Consider the following 22,645-nt stretch of genomic DNA (forward strand, 5'->3'; position numbering starts at 1 on the left):
GAGGATAAATGCTGCGGGGCTTCCAGAACTGTTCTGGTGCCTGACTCTCACTTCCAGAGATGTGCCCAGATACACTTAAAACCCCCTTTCCATGTATATTTAAGCATCTAAGTGTCTCAGAGAATCATTAAGTCCATAACCACAGATCTCAGAGATCATGGGAGCTATTACTGTACAATGTTTGATGAGATGCTGCCTCTCTGCCCATCCACCTTTCCAGCATTGCTCAGCAGTGTAAGCCACACGCACATCACCGTGTGTCCCTCCTATATCCAAACCCCAGACCATCGCTGATCCACTGCCTCCCTTCACAAAAGAGCAGTGTTTCAGAGCCCACATCATGCAGCAGCAGCAGCAGGAGCCAGCAGCAGCATGGTCCACACCTCTGTCAGCTCCCACATGCAAATATATTTATTGTCTCGATGTATTATACTACCATCGTCAAAGCTGCCATAGTGACATGCTTTCAGCAGCACATATAGCAATTGAAAACAGATTTTAATCTGTTTCGAGCACTTTTAAAGGCTGGTGGAAGTGAGCATGTTCTGAAATGCTTTCTGCTATTTATCTTTTTTATGTTTTCTTCCCCATGGATGCCATATTTTCTCTTACAATGACTTTTTTTTCTCAGTTCTATTAAGGTTTTGTTTCTGATCTGTTAACTCCCACATTTGTAAAAGAAGTTAATATAATGTCTCTTTGTTGGCAGCCACTCTTCTTCCAGGCTGCTTGCAAAGCCCGGTTGTTTCCCAACATGATGGGTCCTGTGACACTCTTGTGCCTGCCTGGCTGCACAGTTGGGGTCTTTATTTACATATTCTGCTTAGAGCAGGTTCCAGTGCCTAAAGGATCTGACAAGAAATCTGTAGACGGACGTTTTACAAGGGCCTGTAAGGACAGGTCAAGAGGGAATGACTTTAACTGACAGGGGGAAGACTGAGCTGAGCTCTTAGGCAGAAGCTCCTCCCTCTGAGGGTGCTGAGGCGCTGGCACAGGGTGCCCAGAGAAGCTGTGGCTGCCCCATCCCTGGCAGTGCTCAAGGCCAGGTTGGACACAGGGGCTTGGAGCACCCTGCTCTAGTGGAAGGTGTCCCTGCCTGTGGCAGGGGTTGGGACTGGATGAGCTTTAAGGCCCCTTCCAACCCAAACCATTCTGTGATGTTTCTTTGATTCCATGAAAGAGCCCATCAGATGATCGTTGATGTCCGTTCCCACTGCAGATTCCATGATTCTATGCTGCTCTTGTTTTGCAGCAATCATACAGGCCAGGGAGTAATTTTTAGGTACCATAGCAATAACGCAGATATTAAAAAACAAAACTAAAACACTTTTTCCTAGTCAGCACTGTAATGCAATGCCTTAATCTGCAATGACTTAATCCATTGTCTTGCTTAACCATCTGTCTCCCGCAGCCGGTGCCTGGCTTCCTAGCTCTGCTCCGGTGGTTTTTTAGCTATTACATTTTCCTCTGTGGTTCAGCTGGTGACTTCCATGTCCGTGATCAGGTGCATCTCCAGTTGCTCCTCCTCTCCTGCAAGCCAGGCAGCCGTTTTACACATCCCACCACTAAATCAGATCTGTTTCCATGCTTATTGTGGCAGGAAAACAATTCCCTAAGGCAGCTGTGGAGAGGCCTGAAAACCCTCACGCACCCAAGCTCCCAGGTACAATAAAAGCAACTAAAAACGCTGTCATTTGGGATCTGATCTCGTTTTACCACATAAAGCGCTGCACACACACTGAGATGAAGCAGCGAGGGGCTGCGCCGCTGAGGTGACGGAGGGCTCGGATCCCCCCCGACTCGACCCCTTGGCGAAAAATAACCCCAAGCCCACGATTTCCTACGGGAATAAAGGTCTGGAAAGCGGTAATTTCGGGAAATAACCCCATTAAAGACTATGGAACCAAACCACCGCAGCACCGCACAAACCGCAGCAGCCACCCCGCACCTCCTCACCGCTGCCTCCCCTCAGCCGCGCAGGCCCCGCTCCCCCCCCCCCCTCCACGCTCGGCTCCCATTGGCTGTGCTCCGCCACGTGCCGCGGCGCCCCCGCCTCTCCCCCCTCCCCTCCCTCCCTCCGCCGGGTTCCGCGGAGCCGTTACCTGCGGCGGGGCTGCGCTGCCCGCCCCGATGCGCAGCCGAGGCGCCCGTTCCCGGCCCGGCGCAGGTAGAGGCGGCGGGGCCGGCGGAGGGTGGGGGTTATTCGGTGTGGTGCTGAGGGCCGGTGCGGCTGGAGCGGCGCCTGCGCTGAGGGGGACTCGGGGAGCGCGGAGGGGGCTTCGCCATCTGAGGCGCCTCAGGGGCCTCTGTCGCCGCCGAGAAGCGGCTGAAGTGCCGCTGAGGCGTGAAGGGACCAGCGTTTGGGGGTGTTTCCCGGCCGTCCCAGTCGTATTTATGCGTCCCCGGAGGTCTCGGGGGTCACCCGGGCCAGGCCGCAGCACCCCCCCCCCCCCCCCCCCCCCCCCCCCCCCCACCCCGTGTTTAGGCGTTGAAGATGTGCCCCACGAGGTCTGTCATGGGGAGGGCAAAGGGGCTTCAGGCCTGGGAGGTCTCTGGGTGCTGAGGTGCGGGCTGCGGGGTCTTGAGATGGGGCTGAGTCTGGCTTGGGCCCCTCCTGGGAGGGAGGAATACAGCTGGGGTTGTTCTTTTGTATAGGCGTACACTTGTGTGCAGGTTGCGATAGCATTTTTGTCTTGGGAGCGATGTGACTGTGAAAAATGACTTCTGCCATTGCTGGCAAAACCTTATTCAGCTAGAGGGATTTATTTGTGCTGTTTGGTTCTTTGTTTGTTTGTTTCAGTAGATAATATCAAAATACAAGGCTGATGAAGGTGAGGTGTTTGTTTTGCAGCTTGCTTTACTTATGGAAATGAATGGGAAATGTTAATAAAATTACCAGAGGTAAACAGCTTTCCTGTGGTAAATGGCAGGGTTTGTCTCATTGTGAAAAAAAGGGTAAATAAAGATGTGTATGTCTTTCTTTTCTAAAGAACTATTATTGAGATAAATGCTCTTTACATTTCTTAAGTGGATGCGTGTTAAATGCAGCTTATGAAGGGACTACGGCTGCAGTTGAGAAGTGCTGTGTGGTTTTCCCGCAGACTCTATGTTATTCCTCTGTTTTGCTGCAGTGAGGTTACTATCTCCCTTATGGATCGCTCAGCAGGAAACCTTGAGCTGTCTGGCAAGCCCTTTGCTAGCCAGGCAAGGGGTAGCAAACACAGGGAATTTCATTTAAAGGTCAAAATGCAGCTGCAGAGTTAGTGCATCGCTTCCTCGGGGCTGATGAGAAATGAGCTTCTCCTGATCTCTCTTTTCCTGGAATTTCTTGGGATTTAGCATCCTCCCTTCCGTGGAGTTTGTTTGAATTGGCCAAATGGTTAACAGGCAGTTAGGGGCAGGATGTAGGAAGTCAAAGTGGGATAGCAGAAGCTTCCTTTTACTGAGCAAAAGAGGCTAAATGCTTTGAATTCTGTTTCTTTTGGACATATCGGTTAGGTGATGGATGTGGAACATGCCAAGATGCTGCGGAGTTGGTATGTTTGGAGGGTGGGTTATTTAGATAAGAGAGAGTGGACAACTGAAGTGGGTTTTGAGTTTCGGTGGAGACTGTGTTACTGAACAAGACCTGGACAGTGCTCTCAACTTGTCATGGAGCAGTTTTCATGTTATCAGTGAGTCTGAGCGAAACTTGCTCAAACACAGCAGATTAAAGCATCTGCACTTCAGAACCACACAGTAGTAATTTGGACTCAGGACTTCTAGATCATGGAGCATCTCCCCTGTTGCAAGACAACTCTCTCTCATAAGAGCATTCATAAAACTATTAAAGACTTCCTTAAAGCTTATGTAAGTTGCAATTTTCCATTACTTCTATGGGATGGCTATTTCTTTGCTGCTCAGGAACCTTTTACTTCATATAGTCCCTATTTATTTATGACCACATTTTCCTCTGTGCTAGCATTATCTGAATTGCTTGCTTTCAGCTTTGGTGGTAAATGTGTCGTGTATCTAAAGACAAATTCTCAACCTGTTTGGTGAAGCTAAACAAGTCAAGTTCTCTGTTCTCCTTGGGAGCAGCATTTAACCCATCCCACCAGCTCTGTCTGCATCCTGAAGTCTTGAATTCAGAAATTAAGCATTAAATTTGGTTCCAACAACATTCTGTCCTGTATTGTGATTTCCTTTTAAGCCTTGTCTTCATGGGAGGCTTTTGACATCTCCTTTTTTACATCTGTAGGCTCAAGTGTGATTTCTACCATGATCTCTTTGAGTGTTAGATGATACCGTGGTAAAAATGCTGCTGTACTGTTAACATTGTTCCATAATTACCAGTTGTTTGGTGCTTTTCTGCTGCATAATTCAGATGTAATATGAAACATCTTGGCTGTGTAAGTCTGCTGGCGTGTTTCCTTAGCCCAGTAAAGATTAATGCTATGCCCTTTCTTTTCCAACCATTTCTTTTAGGGAAGATTTATTCCTCCAACTTCCCATGTAAGGTGAAAGACCTCATTTGTTTTGGCTTCCTGTTGGGGCTCAAAAATATCTTCTGCCCATACTGGATAAACTTGCCCAGCTTGTGGTGGGTGATGTGCTGATATACTTTGCTCTCATCCTTCCCTCCTGGCTAGCATGGCTCTTCCCCAGAGAACTGGAACAGATCCCTCTTCCATAAGTGCAGGCTCTGCAGGCCTGGGGAAGAGGATGTGCTGGGAAAAGAGCCTGTGAGGTGCATAGGAGGGATTTGTGAGGAGCAGCTGCATGCTGGCGATTCATTCTTCCTATGTGTTGCTGACTTCAGCAGATGTGGAGGAGAGGGGCTGCCTCGGGTTTTGATCAGCCCAAGCAGGCAGGCCACTGCTTTTTCACACAAGTGAATGAAAGGGGAAACTGGGATTTCCTCTAAAATACACCCCGAAACCAAAAGGGAGGAGAGGGCATGAGGGGGGCTCAAAAGCTTCCTCTGCAAGAAATAAACGTATCTTTTTTATACCACTGCTTTTACCAGCAGTGCTTTAACTCGCCTCTTTCTTCCTGCTTGGCTGACATGCTGACTTTCTGTGGCTCATTTGGGAGTCAGGAAAATTCCAAAGTGAGATACTGTTCTCATCTGTCAGAAAGCATCTGCTGCCCTCTTAAGTGTTGGAGCGCATTGTGATGATATCTCTTGTGTTAATGTATTATGGATTTTTGCTGCTCCTCACCTTAGAGCTTCTGGAAGAGGTTTCACAGAAGAGCTTGGAGTGCTTGACTAGAGAAGAGGGTGCCATAGGAGAAGTGAAATCAAGAGGGTGATCCCCGTTCCGAACATTGAGCTGTCATTTAAAACCTCACTAAGAGTTCCTGCCTATAATGTTATTGTAGCAGACACTATTAATAGCCAAAAAGCTTCCTGTGAATGCTGCTGAAAGGAAGTGATGGTGTTACATGCTGAGCATATCTAATTAAGCCGATAATTGGACTGGATTTGAGCTGGAACCAATTATTTTGTCTTCAATCTCAACGTTAAGAGCAAGTTACAGCCTACCTATGTGTATCCTTCCTAAAGGAAAAGACTTGGCAAATATATACTGTAATGTAAGGTTATTAGTGATTTCATGAGTGAGTTGATGCTTGATGTTGCAAAGAAGATGTAGGAATGAGCCATTAAACAATAAGAGGAAAATACCAGGAGAGCATCATAGGGCAACAAGAGAAAAATGCTGATGCCTCTAAGGTACTCTTGATACCTTACCAATAGGTACCAATATGTACCAATGAATACCTGACTGGTATTCATGGCTCCAGGCTAAATAATTTTCATCTGTGTTGGTGCCTTTGAGAGCGTCTATAAACTGCTCTGAAATGCCCATTTGCCTCTTATTTCACTTTTTGTCAATAGTGTCCACATGTGTGATGATTCATTATTATGCTCTCATTTTTTGAGGGGACAGGTCTTGACCAGATGAATTGCAGATTGTACAGATGTTGTTGATTTTTAGTTTTTATTGTCTGATTAAGAAGCCTTAATAGTCAAAGATTTGTCCTATCTCTACAGTCCCTGGTGAAGAGTCCCTCCCCAGCATCCTTATAGCCCCCCTTCAGTCCTTATGCGGTCTCCACGCAGCCTTCTCCAGGCAGAAAAGCCCCAACTTTCTCAGCCTGTCTTCATATGGGAGGTGCTCCAGGCCCTGATCATCCTTGTGGCCTCCTCTGTAGTTGTTCCATCAGCTCTGTGTCCTTATGTTGAGGATGCCGGGACTGCGCACAGTGCTGCAAGTGGGGTCTCATGAGAGCACAGTAGAGTAGAGGGGTAAGAAGTAGGTCCTTCATCCTACTGGTCATGCTTCTGTTAATGCAGCACAGGATATGTTTGGCTTTTGCCCATGGCAGGGAATTGGATGATCTTAAGATCCTTTCCAACTCAAATCATTCTATGATTCTATGAGAGTTCATTTTGCAAGACTCATTATGCACTAATGTAATCAATATCCTGTTGGTGGTACTTAATGACCATATTATAGGCCAGACTTCTTTCTGCCATCAAGGATGTGTTCTTTCTGTTGACTTTATTAAATTAACCAAAACAATTGACTCTGCTGCTCAGCATAACAGGCATATCTGTCAAATGCTTTTTTTCATTCAATAGTGATAAGTGCTAAGCAGATAATATTCAAAGCAAGTTTTTATCCACTAAGTATGTTAAAGTACCAACTTTACTGTGGGGTCTGTATAGTTGCAATTAAAGAAACAGTTGACAGATGTCTCTTAATTTTTGACTTCAGTTCCTGTTTCTCCTCTGGCAAGAAGCTGTTAGTAACTCATCTGCTCCCTGGCTGCTCTCTCTTTGTCTTGAGAACATTTCTGCTAGGAAGTGGTATGATGATGATCAGTGAGTTACTGGAAGATAAATATCCAATGGTTCATACACTGCTACAGATTAGAACACAAGAGTCTCTTGTGCCTCAGCGTGTCCCTGATAAGTATGCCTCAAATCTTCAACATCTGTGGAATTTTTCCTCATTCATGTGTTTCTGAGGGATTTCTGTCACGTACCATTGAACAAGAGTCTTAAAGAAGATACTTCAATGTTTATTGTGTTATAGAAAGAAGTATCCCAAAGGAGCTGTTTCTGATTGGGAAAACTTGTCTGTTCCTGTACTCTCTTTCCCCTGAGTATTTTGTCACTATTGGCAAATGGGCCTGTTCAGATAAAAGACTTTTTACTTTCCTTATGTAGCTTTTAAATCCAATTTCAACATCTGGGCAACTTTCAGTTAGCATTGCTGGTCTGTTAAATCTGTGTTTAGGCTTTGGCTTAAAACTTTGTATTTCCTTCTGCTCCTTTGCTGTGTTGCAGTTTCTGGGGTGCCTCTTACTAGAGGATGATTGTATGTTGTTCCAGGTTAATTGTTTTCTCGATAACAAATTATTTAAATCATGAAAGAGTTTGTTTCCAAATGATTTTTGTGTTTAGGAAATACTCTGTGTTTTGGATGGGTAGAAAATCCTTTAATCCTTTGCAGCTGTAAGGGAGCAGTTTGACTGTACAACACTTGCAGCTGCATAGTCCTCTGTGTATGATGGGTTGCACAGCTCACTGCCCTTAGCTTCAGCTTCTTTATTCTTTGTATTATAATTTTTTCTCCCTGATTAGTATTGGGATGGGGCTTGATCCACTGTTGATTTATAAAGGTAAATGTGAAGGAGTTGGGACAGACTCTGGAACCTGTGGCAAAAATAAGGGAGATGGAGACAAGAAGGGGAGGAGAAGTGTTTGGTGTAAGTTTTGCCTGCAGAAAGGTAATGAAAGGTGTTTATTCATAGTTTAAATCTCTTGTTTTCTCTTTCTCGATATTAGAATCGGGGATTAGAAGTTGTATTAATTGGCAATGAATTCTATTACTTAAAAATTTCCTTGAATCAAGATTTTTTGCCCATTAAAGAGAGTTGAACATGTGGGAGGGAACAGGGAATATTTTATAGTGAATTATGAATGGGAAATTTTTAATAACTTTCTTAAAGAACAGAAGATAAAGCAGTTAAATTTTTCATATTATGCTTCTTTAACTGAGAGGCTCTGCTTAACAGATGGCTCTTAAATGCTTTAAATCTGTTAAACCAAAACCCAAGCCCACAAAAACTGCCACTTACTTAACCATGCTTTTCTTTGTGTTTTACGTCTCAGCCCTTGTGTTTCATCTCTCTGGGTTTTGGTACTGCAGAAGCAAACAGAATTAATCCTAACTACAGATTTTACTGAACTGTTATTCTTGTTAACATAATATCTGAATAGAATATTATTAATTTGTCTCAGTCTTGAAAGCCTTCATGGAAATTAGTATCTCACTATTTAATCGATAATGAGGATAGGTTGAAATATGTGATCTTTTCATGGGCACAACTCTCCCATGTAGTCAAAAGCATTAGTGTTGTAGTTGTCACTTAATATTTTATCATCTGTTTGCCCTAAATGTGTCTCAGGAAACAATTTGTAACTAGTTGAAGTATTCTTAAATGTTTAAACTTCCTGGATAAAGTTTTACACTATGTCAGTGGGGTGTTCGTGATTGTTGTTTTGAAAAGACTTGGAATGGGAAGTTCATGCAGAATTCCTTGCTGAAAATGTCCACAGCATCTCAATAAAGAGAGTCTTGCTCAAGTTTATCCCATGTGAAAACACTTTCTCTGCCTTTTAATTTAGCCTTTCTTTTCTGAAGCATAAATGTTGCTCAAACTCAATTAGCTTTCATTTTATTGTTTGCTGGTTTTGGAGTATGCTGTTTAAGTAATTTACATGTATCTGATTTAGAGGAGGGGGTATGAAATCAGCAGGTGGTTTGGGAAGTTTATGTCTTAGTTTTACCTTATGTTTCACTGCCTGCTCAAGCCCTGTTCTTTATTAGTAATTCCTTTATATAGGTGTGACTTTCAGGTTTCAGTTGCTTTGGGCTTTCTCCAACTACTTGATCTTGTTACATGAACATGAAAGGCTGCATTGTACAGCAAGACCTTGGGATGGACTTGTAAAGTTGGCTGCCCCTACAACTACTGGTGGTACTGCCAAAGGGAAAGGTTTCATATTTTCAACTCCTAGGAGCTTCAGGGATCATCCAAGATTGTGCTGGGACAGATGTTACCCAGCTGTGGAACAGAAGATATCTCTTCCTGCTGGGCTTTCAGCAGTGGCTTGCCTAGGGTAGCTTCTCTGCAGGCTCAGGCAGGAGCAAGTGGTGAGTAGCAGCCCACATGCAGGTACTCAGTGTAGATCCAGGAAATAAGCTTCTGGCTGACTGTAACTGTTCATTATGATGCTTCCTCTATGGTTCTGGTCCCTGCCTGCATAGACAGTTATTTTGGAATAGTGGAGACTGCAAACTGGACACTCTGTGTGTGCAGAGGTGGGAATGTGCTTGAATCGGTTGGGCAAGGGAGGTGAGCAGAAACATCCCCTGTGCAGGGTTACAGTTCTGGGGGCTTAATGAGAGGGTAGCCAGACAAGAATGTCAGTATCTGCTTCATTCTGCACTTGAATGCAGGCTCGTCTGGTCCTGTCTCCATGCTTGGTAATGCTGTTAGCAGTCTAACAATGGAGACAGAGTCCTAGTCTTTTGGGTAAAAGACGAAGTGTGTTTGGGAGGGGGAGCCTCAGTTCATCCCAGTCCTACCAGTTTGATGCCAGTGTGAGATGTCCAGAGTCTGGAGAGGGATCACAGGTCAGCGGGAGAGTGCCTGAAAAGCAGCACAAAGGAATTCCTGTCCCTCCAGCCAGTAAATTGACATGGGGGACAGAACTTAAGTCTCTTTATGCAAACACACATCACTTGGGGAATAAAGAAGAGGAGTTAGAGACATATGCATGCTTGAAGGGCTATGATCTTATTGTCATCACAGAGATGTGATGGGATGTCTCCTATGACTGGAGCATTGGAATGGAAGGATACAGGCTTTCTGGGAAGAACAGGCAGGGGAGGCAAGGGTAACTTTAGCTGTCTTGATAGCCACAGAAGCTGTAGCTGCCCTATCTCTGGCAGTGTTCAAGGCCAGGTTAAATGGGTCTTGGAGCAAGCTGCTCTAGTGGAAGGTGTCCCTGCCCATGGCAGGGGGTTAAAACTAAATGAGCTTTAAGGTTCCTTGTAACCCAAACCATTCTGTGATTTTTAAATCCAGGTGCTGTACATAGCTAAATACAGTTTTCAGTGTGGTGATGGATGTCTAATTTGACAAAGGCTGCTTTGTAGTTTTTAGCATTCCCACATAAAAAGACATCCTGAAGACTTAAAGTAATTGCTTCTGAAGTACTCCAAGTGTGGAAATTTTGCCTAATTGAGAATAACAATGAGAGAAAAGTAAATTATGGTGAAAAGAATAATACCACAGGAAGCTTTGGAGAGTATTCCTACTGATGGACAATTTGGCTTTCACAGCAGCTTTATACAGATCACTGCAGCTCAGTAAATGAAAAGGAAATATAAGTCCCTTGGGTCTTCACTGATTACACCACAATGAGTAGCTACAATGTCAATGCAAAACCTGATTGTAACACAGCCTTACTACTGAGACATCTTTTGTAGGCAAATTGAGGCATTTGCATTCATGGCTCCTCAACTATAGCACTGCTTCTTCCTGAAAGGCTGTAGTGGTGTTTGGCAGTGGCATGGCTTGACTTTGGTGCCTGGTTTTCTGATGACCATGGTTCTCTCTGTGTGATAAACACATAAATGTATTTGCTTTCACAAATCATAGGTGTAGTTATGTGGATATAACTGTATAGAGTTCACAATAATAGAAACAAAGCTTGCTAAGGACACGAGATTACACAACAAGTTGAAAATGACCAGAACTCTTGAGCAAAATGGAGTCACATAGCAAATGAATTTGTAAAGGTAAAAGAAAGAAAGGGGAGGTGAGTCTTGATATAAGGAAGGCTAGTGCCTGGAAAGCATAGAGTTAAAGTACTTTTTAGCTTAACTTAGGTTGTAGAAAGAGAACAATGTTTGTCTGTAAGTCTGTGGAATTTAGTGGCCCTACTAAGCATGACTTGCTTTAGAAGACTACTGTGAAACAATTGCCTTTAGCTTTAAAGAACAATGTTTGTGTTTTAAGTCTGTGGTGAGATAACAGGATTTAGTGGCCCCAGTAAACATGAGTGAGTTATTTCACACCATCCTTCTACTTATCTGTTAGTTTAGAGGCAGAGCCTCCCAAACATCTGCCAGCTTGGGATACTCCTCGTCTGCCCATCCTGCTATAAATTGTGCAGGAAGGTCACACTGGTTTACATCCTTGCTAGTTATCACAATAATTACAGATATGGCTGGTTTCACCTAGTTGTGTGATTACTGGGGCGTTCAACTGTGCCAAAGGTGAAAAGTAAACTGTGAGGAAGACTGCTTACTTCATCTTGAAGAACCCAACTCACATGAGGAAGACTGCTTACTTCATCCTCAAGACCCCTGCCCACAGTCATTGAAGAGCAGTGCGCAGACGCCAAGAGGAGGAGACTTAGGATAATAAGTTCCTGGACCTAGTTATAATATTCCCTGCCTATACACGGGAATTATGAATATATATGTGACTAATGCAATAGTGAAAGTATAGAAACCTGTAACAAATACTAATCACTTGCACCTCTGGCTATGGTCATGCACCCAGCACTGTTGCTTTTGCTTTATTGACTTTGTCCCTCAATAAAACCTTGTTATCTCGTTTAGAGGAGTGAGCTCGTATTTCACAAATGGGGGCTCATCCAGGACAGAGCCTGCTTTGCTTCCGTGGGCCTGGGGAATCCAAGTGAAAGGTGTGCCCTGCCAATTTCGGCAGTTTGCTCGGTTTCTTCTGGTCTCATCAGTGCTTGCAGGCTATATCCTGGACAAAGAAGGGGACTCATAAAGCAAAAGCAGGGAAGGGCTCCCAGGGAAACCGCGGTTCCCTGTAATTCACATGCATGAAGACCTGGACAAGAAAAGGGGCTGTAAGTATTGTTCAGTTGGGTGGGAATATGGGGGTGATCAGTGTGTGAATGAGACACGGACCAGGTAGCTGGGATCTGTGAAGCGAGTGCGGAGTCTTTCTAACCGCGGTTCCAATCTCCCGGGAGGGAATTGGCCGGTGAAGAGACAAAGTGAATGAGTAACTGAAGAAAGACTGGAAGACCCCACAGGGTATAAATACGGGACAAGGGGCAGGTAAGCCAAGTCCCGGGAAAGAAAGGGAGCAAGGAGATGCTGGCTGAAATACCCCTGGACAGTCCACTGGGCGTTACGTTGGCTAAGAGGAGGACAAGATAAGTTCAACAGGAGGAGAGACAAGACTAGGGGTGTCAGGGGCTCTACCTCCTGGGGAATATCAGGTAAAGGGGATACCTGTAAGTCATAAGGAGACGTCCTACAAGAGGTAAAGAGTGTGAGTGCTCACCCGAAGAATTGGTTTAGACAAGGATAACTGTCCTAACAGCTTTATGAACCTTTGGCAGGTAAACAATGGCTTGGGATTTATGTGTTGCCAATTATTGTCTTAGAGGACATTCTGTGTGAAGTGGGTGATTGAGAGAAGGGCCCTTGTGTGAATGAGTGTTGTGTGTGAGACATGGCATAGCTACAGAGCATGGAGTCCTGATCCACAGTTCCGTGTTCTCCATGAGGAGAGCGGGCAGAGATGGACGAAGTGTATATGTCCTTTGAAATTGAACCTATTGTTGAGTTTTGGTGTCCTATCCACAGTAGTGTTGTGTGTGAACCACTTTTCATCTTTGCATGTTTTTTTTCTTCCTTTAAGGATAAAGTGTTTGTGAAATTTGCTCAGGATTTTTGGTGTGTTAATTGCCTGTGGAAAATTGGTCCCATTGGAACCAGATTGAATATTCGGGCAAACTAAAGAGCCAGTAGAGCAATATCGGGGTTAACTGTGAAAGCAGTGTTCAAGCTCCCTGGTGTGGGGCTCGAACTAGCCTTTGCCCTGTCTGTCATCACTGTAGCTTGTATATCCAAGCTAAGTGTCCTGCTTGTTCAAAATAGATTATCTCTTTTGGTGAGAGACGAGGTTTATTTACAAAACTGTTTGGAATTTAGGTGGATCCATTGTGGGTGCAGCACTCCATTGTACCTTTTACTCTGGGTAAAATGTTATTGTTGTAGGGCTAACTGTATCATATATCTTTAAAGGATTACAATGGGAGGACAGCAGAGTGGGGGAATTCTCAGAAAGAGCCCGTTAGGTTGCATTTTAGCTCATTGAAAAGATAGAGGGGTGCTACCAGGAGGAAGTGTGAATAAGAAAACCCTGATCAAATATTGTAATTGATGGTGGCCTTTATATAAATTGGAAGATGGGGAAAAGTGGCCCTTCAATGGAACTTTTGAACTATAATATGTTGTTATAAGTGATGTTCTTCAAGTGACAAGGAAAATGGGATGATGTATGCAGATATGCTTTTCACTTTAAGAAACCACCCGGCATGGCAGACTGAATACGAAATTAATATAGCTCAGCCAGATCCCTTAATTTTGGCTTTGGAAAAAGACAGGTTAAAGCATAAAGCTAAGCTGGAGAGATGCTGTTCAGCCTGTGATACTTTGAAAAGATGTTTAAAGTTAAAAACAAACAAACAAACCAAACCCAGCGTAATCAGGAAGATAGGTTGAAAAATCATGTATCACAGGAACCTCCGAGAGGTGCACCCTCTGTGTCTGTCCTATCTGATATTGATAAGGAGGAAGAGATTGCTGTCACTGGCAACAAGCAGCAGATCCATATTCAGAGTTAAGAAGGGGTTAAAACACAAGGTGCTGTTGCCGAGGCAGGCATCTGCGGCATCTGCAGCAGCTGCAGAGCAGGCTCAGCAACTGAGAGGAAAAGAAAAAGGGGAAAAGGGAGGGAGAAAGGGAGGGAGAAAGGGAGGGAGAAAGGGAGGGAGAAAGGAAGGGAGCTGGTGCAGCGCCTGTGTTTGAGTATGGGATGAGTGCTGGAGCAGACAGCCAGGTGGGAACAGACATGCTGACAAACGGGACTGGGGGCTTGCTGTACCCTCACTGGGCAAACCCTTTTATTTGTATGAAGTGATATTAATTAATAACGATGATTTAACATTAATGGTGGATAAAAGCCTAAACCCTGCTCAGTTCTTATATGGGGAGCAAAAGGAAGGTTTAACCCATAGCTGTTTAGAACTTATACAATACCAGACCAAGATTCGGAAGGATTTAATGGAACAGGCTTTCCTGGAAGGTGAAGGAATATAGGTGGCCGGATCATCTAGATGTCTACAGGGAAAAAGGATGTCAGGGTACGCGCTAGTTAATGGAGAAAAGATGCAAATCATTGAAAGAGGGAAATTATCCTCAGATTGGTCTGCTCAAATGTGTGAGCTATATGCTCTGGAAAGAGCTTTAGAATACCCAGCATGTAAGAAGGGAACTATTTATACTGACTAGAAATATGCATTTCGTGTAACAAATACTAATCACTTGTGCCTCTGGCTACGATCAAGTGCTACCCAGCACTGTTGTTTTTGCTTTATTGACTTTGTCCCTCAGTAAAACCTTGTTATCTCCTTTAGAGGAGTGAGTTCATATTTCACACTCTGTAAACTCATAGATTTATCTTTGAAGCTCAGGAAGACTGTGGAAAAGGTGTTCAAGTGCTGGGTACTGCTGACCTTGCTCTTTTGAGCACTCTTTAACACCATTCCAGCCAGTGAAAGGTGCTTATTGATTTAGGAAAGAGCGTGGGATCAAATAGTGAGTAACTTTAGTAAAATGCTGTGCTGGACAGGTGTATTTTGACTTGATGTATCTATTGATTGACTTGATCAAGAAAGGAACCATCTGTAGTAAACAGAAGTAAACTGTTACAAGTGAAATGCAACCTGACCTTACTGCAGATATGTGAACAATTACAACCACTGAGCACACCAAGTACCAAGGGCTAGACACAGGAAGGATGTGCTGAGGTGATGAATCATATTCTCTGCATTTGCTTGTTTCTTTTTGCATATCTAGGATGGGCGAATCAACTGTTTGGGGGTGACTGGAATTTATTTGGTTGAGAGGCAGGGCAAACTCTGTGATAGCACTTGTTTATTGCATCTCGCATTCCTTGTTAATCCCCTTCTGTCTTCACTGCTCTCCACCTCCTCGGTTCCTTCTCCATCTTTGAGACCTCTTGCAGCCTTCCCTTTGTTTCAAAAGCTTCATGAGAGTGCATCTCTTGTAGGTTCTCTGCATATAATTCTGTAGTAGGACATTCTCACCCTGAGAAATGATTAAAAGTGTGCTGTTTGCAGAGCACTCTGTGACAGTTTATATACCAGGGGAGACTGGCTGTGTCATTTTGTGCTGCAGGATGATTTCAGGATAGATGAGTGCAAAGAAAAACCTGCTTTGACCAAAGCAAAGGCAGTGATGCTTTAACCTTACCCCTGTAATTCAAACTGCAAAACTTGTGGAAAATACATGCTGAAGCTGGTGTGTGTTCCCTCATGAATGTCACCAGTAGCACAGCCCTACCTCACCCTGTCCCTTTGCATGTTGCTGTAATGATTTCCTGGTAACAGGTTCCTTTGGTACCGACGCTGACCTACTCTATTGTGCTGAATCTGTTCTGATTTAGGTTCTTACAAACTGTGCTCAAGTTACCTCTTTGTTGTTTCACCAGAGAGAGAATTATTACCTGCAATTGTTCCCCAGTGCAAATGGTGTAGGATTGTTTCCTGCTTTTTACTCAGTATTTTCTCTTAGAAAAGTTCCATTTTATACTTGTCCACAGCTGTGTATGTAGAGATCTGTGGAACTCCACATAGAATTGTTTTGTTGTATGTTGTAGCTTAGGCATTTGTGGTGTTCAGCAGTGGATTACTAATCCATCACCTTCCCTTCTGCCAAACAGTGCCTAGTGCCCCTTGTTTGTGCTGGTCGGAGCCAGTGACTGGGCTGTGTGTACTCTGTGTAGTATGTGGAGCAATCTTGGAATTGCCCAGTAGTCTGCAGGCCACCTTCACACTCTGCTCCACAGCTCTGCACCGTTCTCTTTAATCACCACTTTTGTGTGCCATGTATGACTGTGCTGACAGGCTCCATGAACCAGGGCTGCTCCCTTTACCTGCTGCCAACATAATCTCTGTGGGTACCTGTCCCCTCCAAGATGCGTTGGTATGAAGGTACTGTGTAATGAAAGGTGCTTAGTTGTCTGCTTAGTGTGTCAGGAAGGATGTGTATTGTATCTGGAATATAAGGTGATTGTGCAAGTCCTGCAGGATTGGCACTGGACATCCCAAGGCAGAGCAGTTCAACTTGTGACCCATATCTAGCATTAGGGTATGGTCCTTGCAGCAAATATCATTGATGAGCACTAGGCCTTTACCTGTGTGGACTTGCTTGGAGCAACCTGGTCTGGAGAAAAGTGCCCCTGCCCATAGCAGGGGGGCTGGAACTAGATGATCTTAAGATCCCTTCCATCCCAAACCATTCTATGATTTGCTATAGATCTTCACTGAGAACAAAACAAACTTGTAATGTGGATGATCGGGGTTGTGATGTTGTCAACACCCAGTTTTGCTCCTCAGTGCTGCTCTGATTCGATGGTATAGATGCAGCCAGTAAAGATGAGGTGTTGCTCTGAGGAGATTTATGAGTTTGTAAAGCTTGATAGGTTCCCTGTGACCTGCTGCTTGAGTCCTGACAGGCTGTGGGGAACACTGGGGCTGGATTTGCTCCAGTTAAGCTGGTATCCAGCTGGTATCCAGCCTAACTGCCAGCATTCTGGGGGATCTTGGGTTTCGGTACAACCTGTTCCAAGACCAGTGTAATGGTACTGACCTTGCTTGTACAGTGCCTTCAGATCTACTAAAAGCTGTTGTTTAAGGGCTTGCTGTTCTGTGACAAAGGCCTACAAGTAGGTGTGCCAGCTCAGGGAGCCTGTGCAAGTAATAAATACAGCTGGGTGGGTAGTTTGAAGTTCTAAGTAGTATCATAATAACCAAGTAACCTGTGTTTGAGTTAAGTGGTAAAGTTTTCTGCTAGCAAAAACCATTAGGCTTTTATCTTTTCTTTTGCTCTGCTTTGTTTTGTGGATTATGAACACTTGCAGGTGACTTTGCAAAGCATCGCGTGCCAGTTTTCTGCTCTTCAAAGGATTTAAGATGATGGTGTTGATCTTTATCTCTCCTTGTCCCACCCTGTCTCATAGTGGTTTGTGGCTTTTCACCTTTTACTGTATTAAATTTGTCACTGGGAAATGATGTGTGACTGCAAAGAGAGACTGACTTTGAGGTGTTGTTTGAATTAGATACCCCTGGAATTTCAGTGGGCTGGATATGATTTGGAAGGATGCTTCTGTCCCATCAGCTTCTTCATGCTGGTGTTTAACACAGGCTAGTTCAAATGGGTCATGTTGCCATATAAAATAAAAGGGAGGTGGAGCAGCAAAAAGAATGTGGAAGATCCTCACTAGATAAAAGCCTCCCCTTAGCCCTACTTCTTTTAAGAGTTCTTGTGACAGAGCTCTTGGCAAGAGAACAGAAAAGTGTGAACATACTTGCAGTGGAAAGCGGAGAAGGTTAAGCACTGAGATCAAAGGGAAGGAGTAGGGCTGAAATCCTCCACTGCAGAGGATCAGGCTTCACCCTTCCTGGCTTTCTGATCAAAGGGGGTGTTGCTTTGGGGGGTCGGTAAGGCAGGCAAAAACCCTTGCCTGGATCCTTTCTCCTAAGCAAAATCAGCAGCTCGTGGGCAGCCTTTGCATGGTGTTTCCTTCGTTGCCCCTGCCTTCACTTAATGGCAGCAGCCTGTGAGAAGCTGATATGCCAGCCTGCATTTTCCTTTCCCATATCACTGAAGCATGCAGATAAAACTCATTGGTGCTTACAAGCAGTTAAGCAGCCTGTCTGTGAGGGAGCGCTGTGCACTCCCACATTCACAGGGTCTGTGGGAGGAGAGCTGGTCCCTTGCACAGGATCTGCCCTTCTGCTGGCAGCCTCTGCTCTGGGCCAGCAGAACTTCCTGCACAGCCTCTTTGGTGCTTGCTGTTGAAGTTGCCAGCCACGTTTTGGGGGCTTCTAAAGAGGTCAGCAGTAACTTCAGACCGATGATGACACAGGCTTGCTTAATGCTGGTGAAACCTTTAGACCTCATAGCAGCCTTCCAGTATCTGAAGGGAGCCTACAAGGATGCTGGGGAGGAACTCGACATCAGGGACTGTAGTGACAGGACAAGGGGTGATGCATTTAAACTGAAACAAGGGAAGTTCAGGTTAGATATAAGGAAGAAGTTTTTTACTGTGAGGGTGGTGAGGCACTGGCACAAGTTGCCCAAAGAAGTGGTGAATGCTCCATCTTGGCCAGTGTTTGAGGCCAGGTTGGACAGAGCCTTGGGCAGTGTGGTCTAGTGTGAGGCATCCCTGCCCATGGCAGGGGGTTGGAACTGCATGATCTTAAGGTCCCTTCCAACCCAAATCACTCTATGATTCGATGAAATTCGGGAGTTAATTTGAAATACGGGCTCTGCTTTTGAGGATGGGATGGTTTGTGCAGGTTCTGTGTGCTGGACGCATACTTGAGGCCTGCAGGGAACCATAGTGCTTGGATGCTTTGACTCAGAGATCCTAAATACCCTGAGCATACTGTGTGGATCCCTTGTCTGGAGTCTAATAAGTGCTCAGACTAAGTGGTGCTTGACTAAGATCCAACAACTGTTTGACAGTAACTGATGGAATACAACTATTAGGCTTAAGGCTTATGAAGAATGCAAAGACCTGTACCTGGCATATGTATTTATTTTTAGAGTCCCATCCTGGTAGTGCACCTGAACTGAGTATGCTCTTGATCACGGGGAGGTCAGGAGCAATTCATAGAATCATAGAATAGTTAGGGTTGGAAAGGACCTGAAGATCATCCAGTTCCAACCCCCCTGCCATGGGCAGGGACACCTCACACTAAACCATATCACCCACGGCTTCATCCAACCTGGCCTTGAACACTGCCAGGGATGGAGCATTCACAACCTCCCTGGGCAACCCATTCCAGTGCCTCACCACCCTAACAGTAAAGAATTCCTTCCTTATATCCAGTCTAAACCTCTGCTATTTAAGTATTAATTATTGCTGATACCATAACTAAGAGTCTTCCTTGGGAAGCAGGAAGTTAACAGTCATTGGATGTCCTATCAACTTTCATTTCCAGTTCATCAAAAGTGATTTCTTTTCACAGCAATGCTGAGTGACAATAACTCTATGAAGCTCAAAAGTGATTGCTCACCTCCTGTGCAATGGTGTAAGGTGGCTGCACATGAAGATGAGAAGACCAAGCTGGTTTTTAAAAGGTACTCGCAAGTAAGTGTCATTGTTGCAGCAACATGGAGGTCATTTGCTCCCCTCTTTGGGCAGTTATGAAAAGGATGTAAAAATCAAGGGATGAGATTGCCACGTGAACTGAGTGGAGAGTTGGGTACACAGCCTTCACTGGAGCCCTGTCCAGTCAGGTCTTCAACACTGCCAGGGATGGGGCAGCCACAGCTTCTCTGGGCACCCTGTGCCAGCACCTCAGCACCCTCACAGGGAAGAGCTTCTTCCTGGGATCTTAGACTCCCCTCTGGCAGTTTAAAGCCATTCCCTCTTGACCTATCAGTATAGTCTTACTCCATGGTTTATAATTTGACATCAAATTAGAATTGAGTGTGTGCTAATACACATCCAGAACCATGTTTTAAACCAGAAAGGTTCACTACCATGATGCCTCTATGCCACGTGAATTTTTAGGTCTTAAAGCTGAAAAACGTCTCAAAGCCAAGCTGTTACATCCACCGGGGTTTTGAGCACCTGAATGGTGCAGCCCCAGCTGAATTTAGAGGTACCTGATAAACTTCTGTGGATGAAAGCCAGCCTCATTCATCTGCTGTGACTCCCTCGTTTTCTGCCACTCGGCTGATCTTTCCAGCCCAACATGTAATGAAGGTTTACCCCCCCCGTCAGTGCTAAATTTGACCTAGTTAAATCAGATGTGAGAACAGTGCTGCTTTGTTGGTCACCTTGTTTGCATCACAGACAAACTGAGTCTCAGGATTGCATCTGTTAGTCCTTAAGCTACAATCTTTTATAAGCACAGATAATCTTGGAGACCTGTATTAAGTTCGTCTGAAAGTTTCAAGAAGCACTGAGCATTCAGCAGGTTGTATGTTCCAACAAACATCCAGTCCTTAGGAATCCATGGGAAAAGAAAATCAATAATAAAGCTCAAACTTCATATTTGAGTAACAACCACGACTCTAACCAAATAATGATGCAATTCTTGCAGCTCGGTTTAGACGTGAAATGAGCCAGGTGAATATTTGGAGATCAACAGTGAGATTCTTTAGGAATGAGGAATGAATAGATCAAAAACGTGGTCTATATTACTCAATTTTCCAGTTGGCTGTGCTTGGTTTTTTCTTCCTTCTTCATGTTTTTTGGGGTGTAAAGAATAAAATTTGGCCTCTCAGTATAAACCTGAGTATCTAAATTCTGCATTTTGGCCATTTTGTATGTGAGTGGTGCCCATTTACCTTAAACCTTGAAAAATTTGGAAGTCCCATCCTTTTTTTAACTTACATGAAAGTATGTATTTCAAAATAGTGTTGCCCTTTAAAGCAGGTCCTGTGGTTGCTTTTTGGGAGCTGTTTGACCCATCAGAGATGCATTTAGAGTCTATGATGCAGGCATAGAACTGCATAATTCAGAGTTGGCAATATACAATGTTTTCCTTATCAAAGCATCTATGTATCTTTGTACTTCCCTGCAGATAGCTCTGAAGAGTTGATAAAGACTTGCAGTGAACAGAGCAAAAGTTTATCTTGTTTTGAATCAGAATGCAAGTTCAGCTGTCTTAAATTTGTGTAAAATAATGATTTAACACTTGATGGATTGCTGGAAAGCAAGATTATATGTTTCTTTTCTCTCCTACCCCTACCTCTTCCTGTTTGTTTTCAGACTTCTTGCACTGTTTGTGGTTGGAGGGTGCTTCCTTTATATCCTCAAGTTACATTTTGGCCCTGAAGAATGTGACAGAACAAAAATGCCATATGTGGACCTCGAGCGTGTAAGGGTTGGTATTTTTTGGCTTTTATTTTTACTGAAAAATTGACAAGAAAGGAGTTACCAGGCTCTGTAAGAAAGAATTAGAATGCTGAAATCAGCCTGTGAGGGGCAAACAGAATCACAGAATGGTTTAGGTTGGAAAGGATGTCAAGATCATCCAGTTCCAGCCCTGTGCCATGGACAGGGATGCCTCACAGTAGACTGTGTCGCCCAAGACTCTGTCCAACCTGGCCTTGAAAATAGGTTCTGCTTCATTTCATGCCATAGCACTTCTGGGTTTTATTCTTGTGGAGTGACAGATGAAATCCATTGAGAAATTGGATTTGTAGGGGTCAAAGGAGATAACTGTGACTGTTAAGAATTTGAAATGAACTCTGTCACCATACTGTTGTGTCAGTGCAGATTAGAAAGTTGATGCAAATGAAAAGTTCAAGTCCCAAAGCCAACATATGAAACCAAAGGTATATTCTATTTCAGCCAGTTCCCCAACCTGTTTTGCCTTGTAGTTGCTAAGATGTCCTTGGAATGTGGGGCAAATGTGCCGGAGGGTTCAGCTCTAAGTTCATTGACTTATTTAAGGTAGCAGCTACTTCAGCTACAGTTTTACATGGGGCTTTTAAGCTGGTGTAACAGAGACCAATAAAACTTTCTCTTACTTGTTGATGACAGTTCCTTGCCTTTACTGCTTAACCTGTTTGCTTTTTATGACAGCGCTTACCTTGGCTTAGAGTTTTTACAGTTCTGTCATTGGATGTCTCAATGCCAAGACACAACCTAGAGCAAAAGCCCTGATTTAAGATGGTCTCATCACCTTCTTTAGTGCATGTTTTAATCCTTCTGAGCATCTTAGCCTCCCCTTTTCTTCTCACTTGACAGATTTCTTTTCACAATAACATATTCTTGCTTCCAAACAACAAACACCTTAAGCCAAGCAAACCCACAGACTGCATGGACCATGTTTATTGCTGTCTCGTGATCCATTTTGTTTATGTTGCGTGCAGGAGTAGGAAATAGCATTGCTCTTTGTCTAGTTAGGTGTAGTAGCTGATTACAAAGCTGATGATAACTTGGCAGTTGTCAAGTGACTGGCATTACTTTTTGCTGATCGGAGGCACAACTGTTAGCCTTAAAAATGAGGCTCTTCCAAAGATGCACTGAGTGTTACTGGCTCAGCGTACAGCACGAGATTTCTCAGCCATGCTTTGCCCAGGAAGAAGTGTGGTGTTCATGGCCAGACTTGCAGAGACCTTTATAAGGGTGGCAGAGGCAGTTCTGTAGAAGAATCTTAGTTAAAAAAGAAGGAAGCACAGCTTGCCTTCTGGTACACCTACATACACACTTCCCTTTCCTTAACAGCACAGATGGAGAACTGAGTTAGTACTAGATTTGAATCTTGAGTCTGAGTCCTGTGTTTGCACATGTTTTCTTTCAGTTTTAGGGGAGAAAAGATCAGAGTTGATTGAGGGAAGAGAGCATATGAAAAGGTTTTATTTTAACTGATAAAAATAATACCTTTGCTGTTTGCCTTCTTTCTTACAGCAGGTACTGGATTGCCACTATGGATTTCTAAAAACCGTACATGAGTAGTTATGTTGGTGTGGTA

General features: G+C 44.1%; 1 protein-coding gene across 2 annotated transcripts in view; it reads left to right on the top strand.

Moving 5' to 3' along the window:
• Positions 1-2,103: 2,103 nt before the first annotated feature.
• The window catches only part of ST3GAL5 (ST3 beta-galactoside alpha-2,3-sialyltransferase 5), a 29,439-nt gene continuing 8,897 nt past the window's right edge, over positions 2,104-22,645 (top strand). Inside the window, exons 1-3 of one of the 2 annotated variants that reach the window (XM_034065021.1) lie at positions 2,104-2,167; positions 19,181-19,292; positions 20,935-21,049. In XM_034065021.1, coding sequence (XP_033920912.1) covers positions 2,131-2,167; positions 19,181-19,292; positions 20,935-21,049 — 264 coding nt within the window. In that variant the 5' untranslated portion in view covers positions 2,104-2,130. Of the gene's footprint in view, positions 2,168-19,180; positions 19,303-20,934; positions 21,050-22,645 lie in introns of both variants that reach the window. The other variant, XM_034065023.1, reaches the window with a different exon arrangement.

The sequence above is a fragment of the Melopsittacus undulatus genome, chromosome 7, assembly GCF_012275295.1.
Source record: "Melopsittacus undulatus isolate bMelUnd1 chromosome 7, bMelUnd1.mat.Z, whole genome shotgun sequence".
In the NCBI taxonomy this organism is placed as follows: domain Eukaryota; kingdom Metazoa; phylum Chordata; class Aves; order Psittaciformes; family Psittaculidae; genus Melopsittacus; species Melopsittacus undulatus.